This window comes from Toxorhynchites rutilus, chromosome 3, assembly GCF_029784135.1.
Source record: "Toxorhynchites rutilus septentrionalis strain SRP chromosome 3, ASM2978413v1, whole genome shotgun sequence".
Lineage (NCBI taxonomy): Eukaryota > Metazoa > Arthropoda > Insecta > Diptera > Culicidae > Toxorhynchites > Toxorhynchites rutilus.
This window is the reverse complement of record NC_073746.1, coordinates 30,261,862-30,271,835: the sequence shown is the minus strand read 5'-3', so window position 1 is coordinate 30,271,835 and position 9,974 is coordinate 30,261,862. Positions and strand designations below refer to the sequence as shown.

Genomic DNA, 9,974 nt, shown 5'->3' with positions numbered 1-9,974 from the left:
ACCATTAGACAGGAAATTTATCCAGCAATTTTTTGCTTGAGAAACGAACAAAAAATATAGTAAAAAAATGAAACAATTGTGTATTGTATATAATAGATATAGAAAAGTTATAAAAAAAGATATAGAAAAGCTATTTTCCAATCATAATTTTCATCTCGAAAGTGTGTTCAGTCACATTTTGCAAAACATCCGAAAGCTAACCATATATATATTTTTTTCTTATTTTGTAACTGTCAGTCCCAGTCAGTCACTGTCAGTTTCAAAAATCTCAACGTCGGCTCCTAGAGACCGACGCGGGCCCAACCTGTTAAATTGCAGAAGTTCCTATCACCTCGCTCATTGCCCGTACAACGAACGTGAATTTGATTCATGTATCGCGTATATGTCAGTGAATGAGAACGCAATTGCAATATCTTTCATTTATTCCATTCTTGTATGTGTATACGTGGGTGAAATCAGCATTAGGAATAAATGATGTCCGCTAGGTTTATTGTGCTGGCTATCTCGCTCGCAACTGTGGTTTCATTCCATCCCATTCCATTCCATAGTTGCTATTAAACTTCTTCAGTTCATTCTCCTCTAGCCATACTTCTCCTTCACTTGTCTTGAAAAGACAATTCATTCTCGCTCGACGCTCACCGGCAACGATGTTGCTCCGATGACCACCAAAAGAGAAGTAAGCAAATTATTTTACGTGTATTCTATTTTTTCTGTCCCACACTTTTGTACAGCGGGCTTCTTCTTCTACTTCTTCTTCAAGACAGCAATTATCCAGCAATTTTTTGCTTGAAACAGTAACAGAAAATATTGTAAAAAAGTTAAACAATTTGACGATTAAAATGGACATGTTTTTTCGATTGCACTAACCACTCGTTTTCCTCCCCGACGCAACGAGTAATTGCCTGTTTCGACACGAAAAAAGTTTTGCCTACAATTCGGCGTTAGCTCACGATATGTGTCGATGCGTACCACGAGTTATTCTCCATTTTTCGGGCAAACAGGCATTTATAAGTTGACATAATCAATGGAGGTATGATCTTGGAAGATGGTTTTACTCTTTTATCCCCGAAGTACAATCATTTCGGGCTCAAATCATGTCTTTATCGGGTAGGTCTTGCTAGTAACAATTTATCTAATTCAAGTCCAGAATGTCATAATATCGAGCCTGTTGTTTGGTTATGTAAAAAATGAAATTAATGAATTTAACTGGCTGCTGATTCAGAAGTTCGAAAGGGTATACTCACGCGTATCAGATTATGATAGCTCGAATAGTCGCTATCTTAATATTATCTTCCCCATATATGTCTTCCTTAGAAGCCCGCTTCACTCCCTCGAATGCACTTGCTCTTTCTCCTTTCCCTTTTCTATACATAAGCAGAACTTAGCATCCAATGAGATCAGTTCACTACAGCAGCTACATGAACTTCCCAAGAGAACACTTATGGTCATAGGATACTCAATATACATCACCTGGCTATAAAGTTATTACAACCCCCTACAAACAATGTTCTGGACAACGTGGCAACGAAGGAGAAAATGCTATTTTTATTCATAATACATTTCTTTAGTCATAGATTTATTTGACCTTAGATATTTATGTAGATTTCAACTATTTAGAATGATAATTGGTATTTTTGTGTACATTTTTGAACAGAATGTATGTCCGAATTCTACCACGTTATCTCATCTAACCTGTAAAGAATACAAGTTTATACACACACACACCTGCGCCCGGACGAATCAACACGCACCGAAACAAAGTTGAAATGTTTTGTTTCAACACCGTTCGCTTTAAAGTTCGAACATCCTGCACCGTATCCTTACACCAGTGTATATGCCCAATTTTAAACCACGCTCGAATATTGTTTGTCTGCTTTGCTTTCTCTGTTGAGGCGGTGCGTATGGGGACGCGCTGTTGTTTTTATGCTTTGCTTAGAACGAACGAAGACAAAGCGGGCGCTAGAATTTGATGTGTATGTGTGTGTGTATAGAATGAGACGCGCATCATACAAGTGAGAAGAAATGTTTAGTATCTGAGTTATGCGCCGGGTACATTTTGCGCTGTTGTGCTTATGAATTTTGTGCTCTTCGCACCAAGATAGAATAAGAGTTTTCTTTGAGTGCGCCCTGATGAAAATTAAACTCAAGCGCAGCGCTGAGTTTGTTTTCTGAAGACTGATCATCAGCGATGGAGATCGGGAATGAAAATTGATTCATCCATACAACTGCTCTGCTCTGCAAGAAACATCGGGCTGTTGTGCTATTAATAACACAACAATGATCAATATCAACTGTCTCCTCTGTTCGGTCTGCTGAATAATGGAAGAACAGAAAGAATACTCTTACGCCTAAATGGCTACTACTGTTTAATTTACCATAATGTAATGGAACAGAAAATATACTCTTACGCCTAAATGGCTACTACTGTGTTATGTACAATTTGTAGAATTCATAAAAACATGTAACATGTACACAACTAAAACCCGGCTGTGTTACAGCTAAAATGCTATTGAGCCTTAATAAAAAAGGGATAAAAACAATCAAGCCTCTAAGAAAGATCCCTTCAAGGCACCGAAAAAGATCCCGGACGAACTGAACTTGTCCGAGAGTTCCTGGACAGTTCAGCGGCGGCTGGTGGAGCAGGGGCTAGGCAGTAAAATACCCCGGAAGGTCGCGATGCTGACGCCGAAGCATCTGAAGAAGTCCGAAGAAGGAAAAGCAGTGGTGAAATATACTGTGATGAGACAAAGGTAAACCTTATCGGCTCGGACGGAAAAACTTAGTTGAGATTTCTATGCCGGATAAAACGCCTTAAATGTATTCTGGAATGGCAAGTTCTAGAATACGCGTTACCACAGTGCAAGTCGGAAGAAATTTCTTCGACGAAAAATCTCCCGACAAGAACGGGAATCGAACCCGAACCCCAGACATGATAATGTGGGATGTTAACCACTCGACCACGTAAGTACTATTGTTTTAACTACAGATGTTATAATTTTTTTCGAACAATGCAAATAAATTATTATAAATGGTTTGAAGTACTGGATTGGATTATTTTTCCTGAAAGTTTTGTCACTTTCTTTTTTTGTAGAACATCGGGCTTGTCCGACACTGTATAAGCGTTCGAAATATTTAATTTTTACCTCATGTTCGGTGCCTAGATTTTCATTTTACCCCCTATATCTTCCGGTTAGACGTGAATTTTATTTAAAAGCATAACGAGATTAAGGAATTAACTCTCCAGTGTATATTTTTTTCTGTGTTATATTGTTGAGAGCGTCGAAAATTTGTTAGCCCCCAAATATTGGACGCTCGATGGTTCGGCGCATCGTGTAGCCGGTGAACGAGCTACGAACCTCCAATGTCGAGCGTTGAATACTCGTGTTGGAATGAAATCCGTCCGTTGTGGGTTTTTTTGGCACGAGTCAAAGGATTTTTGCCATTCGCTCGATTCGACACTCGATGGCATTCGATACACTGCTACATAATTCATCCGAGTGTATCTTTGACAGATATGTTTGTTTACAAGTTGTAGGCGTAAGAGCAGTGGAATTGAATCGCAAAATTGTGGTGAGTTATTTGAAAAGAAACAGGAATGTACGCCGAAGCAATATAAAATATTTATTTCAGGATTAAATACCGTCTTTCACAGGATTATACGACTAAATATGGATTGGAGCAACGAATTGATATTGGATTTCATTCAATTGTACGAAATGCATCCAATTCTTTGGGATCCTAGACACAAATACCATAAGAATCGGAACCGATTGTTCGATGCTTGGCAAAATATTGCGAATAACATAGGGATTATTGTAACTGTGGAAGGATTAAGGAAAAAGAAAGAATCGCTGATGGCTAGGTATAGAGCTTTGTCGAAAAAAGTTCGCTTATCGTCTTCGTCCGGATCCGGGGCAAAGGATGTATATGTACCGTCATGGTTTGCATATGCAGCAATAGATCGTTTCATTAAGGCCAGAATACAAAAAAATCAATTGTTGAATTCAGAGGTAATTTTAGTTGAAACATTGCAAATAACAATGATTTGAAGTATATTAGTAACATAGCCATTCAACTGCTCCGGAGGTTCTAAAATATTTAGCATTTTTTTCGTGTTTCTCTTGCTTGTAGGCCGTCTTAGGAATTGTTATAATCGAAGTATTACTCGTGTCCTGATGCCATGCCCCAGGTCTGACATTTCCATCTGCTTCATAATCGAAACTTCTTCTTGGAGTATTAATTTGGTTAGCTTCGTCGTATGAAGTTATAAAGGGACGAATGACCATTGGGTTAAAGTCCCTTTAAAAACAAGAACCGTAAGATGTTATGGAGTGCATGTCTTGCAAACCAATGTAGCTTTCTCGGGTTGTAGCAGCATTGGTGTTCGGAAAACTCGAAATACTGATATTAAAATGCCGAATACATTTTGTACGATTCCGCGGACGCGGCAAATCGGTGTGTAAAATTCTTTCAACGCTATATTTGGCATGATTTCCAGAGTATGGTTTCAATATTGATGTACTCAGAGGAAACCAAAACATATGGAACATTCATCTGTCGTCCTGGCAGTGATTTGCATAATGGAAATGAAAGTACACTGCTACGTTTTGCTTAATTTTACGGTAAAGTGCTGTACATGCAATGACTCCGCCATCGTTTAATTCACTAACGACCAAGCTGAAAAAAATTTTTTTAACATGTTATTTTAATTATTTGCATTACAGAAACCCCAAGCTTCAAGAATTTTTTATTCCGTTTTAAAAAAAATGACAAAAAATTGCCAAACAAAAATATTGGCCAAAACCTACATTTTTGTTCCTGAAGGAGGATCAATCCAATAGTTTTTTTTTATCCTACGTCACAATGTGTGATCTCTTATCAAAGTAATACTGTAGAAAATTTAACATATTTTTGAATTTTGTACGGTTTGTTTTTTTGTTAGGTACTTTCCCCACAAAGTTGCTTTAAGCCGAATGTGTTGCCCAACTAAGTTATACAACATTAAATGAAATTGATAGCAAGTGGTAACTAATAGACTAAGCTATCATTTGATGGCAAAACCTTACCACATGATTGCATTCCAAAGCCATGGAAAATTATCAAAGTTGCCGTTCGATTTTTCGAACGCTTGGCATGAATTGGTTAAACATATAGGGCCTGATTCTCGAATACACTTCACGGTGGAAACGAAATAAACGGCACCCCATTGAACTACGTTTTGCGAGTTAGCGAAATGTCGAAGATAATGATGAGTTTTCAGGCAGAATGAGCACTTTTCAAATAAAAAATCATTAATGAAAATTCACTTCTTCGTATCAAACTGGTATTCAATGTGAGTGGAAAACTTTGTTTTCTTCATGTTTTTTCAATTTCATCTGAAGATAATTTGATATTATAATGTTAAGTTTAGTGGGAAACTAATCTCGTATTCAGATGTCGACACCGTACCGTTGTCATCGCGAATACGTTTCATTCCGTTTCCACCGTGAAGTGTATTCGTAGTGTATTCGAGAATCAGGCCCATAATAATCTAACTGTACAGTAAAACCCCGATTATCCACGAGTAATAAAAAAAATATTTTTAATTATATTTAAATGATGGTTACGAACTATTTTGTTATATTTATCGTGTGTTAATGAGAAATTATTGATTTTTTTTCTGATATCCGGTATCCGACCGGATACTGGTCGGACAAGCCGGATACCGGATAGTTACCGGAAACCCGTTTCATATCTAGTACAGTTCTCTGCAAGTCATTTTTGAAAAATGTGTTGTTAAAAACATCTCCATCCAAGATTCACCCTTAGCATCCCACATTCTTGTATGTGAAACTTTAATGGGCTTCTCCAACAGCTAGCAAAACGATGCTAAAATCCTCATATCTGAAGAATTCTGAGCCTCAATGAACAAGAGCTTTTAGCACGATATATTCGCCATCGATAGCACCGTTACTGTTCCACTTTTCCTCAAAATCTTGGCGATTTTTTCTGAGGCATAAAAAAAATAATAATTTTCTGAAGGAGCGTTGAACCACTGCGACCATTAGTTTAATCTATTGTAGTGAAATAATAATAATAGTAATGCAGTAAAACATAAAATTATGATATTGTACAACGAAGTAAAACAAATTATGATAGCGTTTTTTTCTAGGATTCGGAGGACCAGGAAGGGCAAAAAGACAGTCGAGCGCATATTCAATCCAGAAGTTCAACACGGTTAAAAACTTCTTCAAAAGTGACCAAAATCAAAAAGTTCAAATCTTCAAAGTCACTTAGGACCAAATCCTCAAAACGTACACTATGGGCAACTCCTGGTTCTTCCAGTACACTCGCCTTTGCAAGAACGGACATCAAAGACGAACATTCTTCGTATGGCGAACATATAGCAATTAGACTACGCAGCCTTCCACCGCGAACAAGGTTTCTGGTTCAGCAATCCTTCAACCAAATGCTCTTTGACGCGGAAAATGGGATTTACGAACAAGACAGTGTGCCGAAAAAAAGCTGAGCTCTGTTATCTATCGTAATCCACCTCGAACTCGCTAATGTTATTGATTTCGGGTCTCTTGTATTTCTACAATGTAAATAAAAATTAATTCTATTAAAGTTTTTTTTATCCCATCCGTTTGTTTTTATTATTAGGCACAACACATGTCGCATTTTTTCGGCGTAGGAATATTACTATCGTTCGAAAGTTCACAGTTGGACACAGCGGGACTGTTGATATGAGGCTTCCATTGTTGTGTTCAGGGCCCGGAATTTTCGAAGGTGAAAAATGAGGACCGACTGTACTCTCAGTAGCTTCGCTTCGACTAGAATTTCTTCGGCAGTCGCCGGGAACAAAAAGTGACTTGACTAGAAAATGAATTGACTAGCGTTGACTAGCAAGGATGACTGGTGAACTAATCCAGTCAGTGGTTATTTTGACTGACTCGAATAATGAATACAAATCTACCTCTTCATTCAACTGACTTCAATCCACACTTCCATTTCCCCCTGACACTAATTCGTACCCGCGTACGCAATATTATTTTTACCATATAAAGAGTGCAAAACAGCGTATACACACTGACGCTATTTTATACGTGTGAGTTATTTTCGTGTATGATACAAAAGAATCTAGCTCACCTGTAGTGTATATCAAATCACATGGGAGAGAGAAAGAGAGGAACGAATTTGTTTTGGAGGAAGTCACTTCAAAATGCAATGAGGAGAATTTGACTGGGAAGAATGAAATGATATAGTCGAGTCGGTAGAGGGAGATAGCGACTAAACGCCCGACTGGCTGTTTAGTCGTTTTCGGCGGAGAGACTGCGTGAAGAAGCCAAAAGTCATTATTTAATGAATACGGATATAGTCAGTCAGTTAGTCAGCTGACTATCCTCAGTTGACTATGACTATGCAGAGCCCTGATCGCCACATCTCGGGAAGGGAAGCAAATGTGATATTCCCTGTTAAGAACCTCGCTTCTACACGCAGTTTGTCCGGTCTCTCTTTACGTATCGAGTTCCTTTGGGACCTAAAGAAAACAATTCATGGTGCCAATTGTGCTGTATATAGAAGACAACCAATTACATCTCGTGAAAAATGCAACGGAAGCGTGTACGGTGTGAGAAGCACTCAAAATGTATCATGAGTGGGCAACGATGACGTCGCGTGTGTCGCTCCTAAAGCGAAATTGCAGTTTGAATATGAGTGAGGGCAGTGATTTGGAGAAGTGCTTACAAGAGCAGGAAGGTCTGTTTGATCGGCTTACATGTGCTGCCCTACACACGTAAGCTACAAGATTCTCTAAAAATCGCGATGATACATCGGAGTTTACCTGACTCGTACATTGGATTGGTTACCGCTCTGGAAAGTTGTCCAGACGAAGATTTAACGATTGATTTTGTGAATCGAAAGTTGTGGGATTTGTTCCAAAGAAGATCAGAGCGATTTGGTGGTTGGGAAGAAAAAATAATGAAGGCGAAGGATAAGAAGAGCAAAGTTTGTTTTCATTGTCAAAAGCCGGGTCATTTTAAGGTGAACTGTCATTTGATGAAGCAGCAACAACAGCAACAAAATGAGAAAAGTGAGGATGATTCGAAGAACAGTAAGCACGATTCCAAGCAAATTGCCAAAAAAGATCTCCCAGTGTGTTTCAAGGTCGACGATAACCTGAAGAACGGGTCGTGGTATATTGACAGCGGATGTTCATGCCACATGACGAGTGAAAGAACATTTTTTGTAGTGAGTGATACAGTATGTGTTGTTGCGTTGGGAGAAGTTAGCGGGGATCTCTACGCATTGCGTATGGCGGAGCACGCGAAGCTCGGAAGAGTGATGCACCATTTGAAGGACTGCCAGCACACCTGGCATAGGCCAATGGGACATCAAGACCCAGCTGTACGGGAACGTGCTAAGGAACTTTCGGAAGGTAATGTCGTTTAGGATTGCGGAATTAGGCAGATATGTGAGACATGTCTACAAGGCTAATTAACACGAAGTTCTTTTTTTAAAGTATCGGTACACAGATTAAACCACGTATTAGATTTGATACACTCTGACGTGTGTGGGCCTGTAGCCAATGTTACTTCCGGAGGTTGCCGGTATATTCTGACATTAACCGATGATTATAGTAGTTATTGTGTAGTTTTCTTACTGTGATAAAAATCTGACGTTGCGGTTTGTATTAAACGATATGTCGCCCATGTGGAGACCAGATTTGGTAGAGCACCCCTTATACGGTCTGATGGAGGCGGGGAATATCTCAATTGTGAATTGAAGGAGTTCTATGATTCAGAGAGTATTGTATCGCAGGTAACAACACCATACTCCTCTCAGCAGAATGGTGTGTCGGAACGCAAGAATAGGACCTTGCAAGAGTGTATGTTACTGGACGCTAAACTGGAGAAGAAATATTGGTGCGAGGCAATTATGACAGCAGCTTATTTGAAAAATCGTCTTCCATCCTGATCTGTAGATGTTACCCCTTACGAGAAATGGTTCGGGCAAAAACTCAACCTAAAACATATCCGCGTGTTTGGAGCAACGGCTTATGTTCATGTTTCCGCAATGAAACGAGTGAAATTCGATGCAAAAGGTCAAAAGTTAGTGTTTGTAGGATTCGACGAATGACAGTATAACAATCAGACGTGACGTTTAGTTTATTGAAAGATGGATCACCATTGAACAACTAGAGTGAATGAACGGCAGAAAGTTTGTATTGGTTTGGATTGACAAGTTTGGATGAATCCCAATGAAGCTCAGATGCCGCTTCAGGAGGAGTTTCGCGAATCTGAGGATGAATTGCACAGCTGTGAAGAAGAAAACGTCGAAGAAAGTGATGGGCTGATTCGTGGAAGAAATTCTGTTGGGAAAAGCGTTACGAGAGAAAATTTACCACAACGAATCAACGATTTATCGTGAAAACTGCGAGGGCTGTTGAAGCAGAACCAACGTGCCAAAACGAAGGCGTTACAGGTTCTGAGAGTGACTTGTGGACAGAGGCTATATAGGAGGAGGTTGAGTCGTTGATAAAGAAATTAGTAGAACGTGAGCCAATCAGTTGTGATAGGGAATGCAGAAGTAAAGAGTACAGAAAGAAGAACGAGTTTAAATTCAAAGTTTTTCCCGGTTGCGCAGAGAATTGGTGATTGCACATTCAAAAAGAAAGTGAAGAATATGAACAAGTTGAAGTGAAAATATCGAGGAGGAGTGTTGAAGAATATGTTTAGCGATATTTTCCCGTTCTATGGCAGCAATGCTGTCGTTAACCGCGGGCGTTAAAACGAACAGCAGTGAAGTGAAACATCCATTATGTTATTTTCAGTCCAGTATACGAATAAAAGCACATGTAGTTTTATTGTACTTCGAGTTCTTTCTTACACGTGACGCATATTCCGAAAATCTGGATGTATTTGTCCGGAATGTCCACTAAATAACCTTGGGATTCCAAATATCTCCACACTGCCGAATGCTCACGGCACTCGTGC

The 9,974-nt window shown here is 39.2% G+C and overlaps 2 protein-coding genes across 6 annotated transcripts; both read left to right on the top strand.

The window, feature by feature from the left end:
- Positions 1 to 3,469: 3,469 nt before the first annotated feature.
- Positions 3,470 to 6,621, top strand: LOC129777009 (uncharacterized). 5 transcript variants are annotated; one of them, XR_008743190.1, is made up of 3 exons: positions 3,470 to 3,570; positions 3,631 to 4,010; positions 6,139 to 6,621. XR_008743190.1 is itself a non-coding variant. In XM_055783035.1 (3 exons), exons 2-3 carry the CDS (start codon positions 3,669 to 3,671, stop codon positions 6,506 to 6,508), a joined length of 699 nt encoding a protein of 232 aa, XP_055639010.1. In that variant the 5' UTR covers positions 3,470 to 3,570; positions 3,631 to 3,668; the 3' UTR covers positions 6,509 to 6,621. The 5 variants fall into 5 exon arrangements, 4 of the variants coding, with proteins under 4 accessions (XP_055639010.1, XP_055639011.1, XP_055639009.1 ...); XM_055783035.1 differs by having other exon boundaries at positions 6,152 to 6,621; XM_055783036.1 differs by having other exon boundaries at positions 3,517 to 3,567; positions 6,152 to 6,621.
- A 1,125-nt stretch (positions 6,622 to 7,746) lies between these two features.
- On the top strand, positions 7,747 to 9,823 carry LOC129778296 (uncharacterized). The gene is made up of 2 exons (XM_055785106.1): positions 7,747 to 8,416; positions 8,501 to 9,823. Exons 1-2 carry the CDS (start codon positions 7,804 to 7,806, stop codon positions 8,644 to 8,646), a joined length of 759 nt encoding a protein of 252 aa, XP_055641081.1. The 5' UTR covers positions 7,747 to 7,803; the 3' UTR covers positions 8,647 to 9,823.
- The last annotated feature ends 151 nt before the right edge of the window (positions 9,824 to 9,974 follow it).

Excerpts from the sequence above, each read along its gene's own strand:
- LOC129777009 (XM_055783034.1), top strand. Across the intron at positions 4,011-6,151 it reads ATCAATTGTTGAATTCAGAG|GATTCGGAGGACCAGGAAGG; the intron begins GTAATTTTAGTT and ends GTTTTTTTCTAG.
- LOC129778296 (XM_055785106.1), top strand. The coding sequence starts at position 7,804 with ATGATACATCGGAGTTTACCTGACTCGTACATTGGATTGGTTACCGCT. Across the intron at positions 8,417-8,500 it reads TGCTAAGGAACTTTCGGAAG|TATCGGTACACAGATTAAAC; the intron begins GTAATGTCGTTT and ends CTTTTTTTAAAG.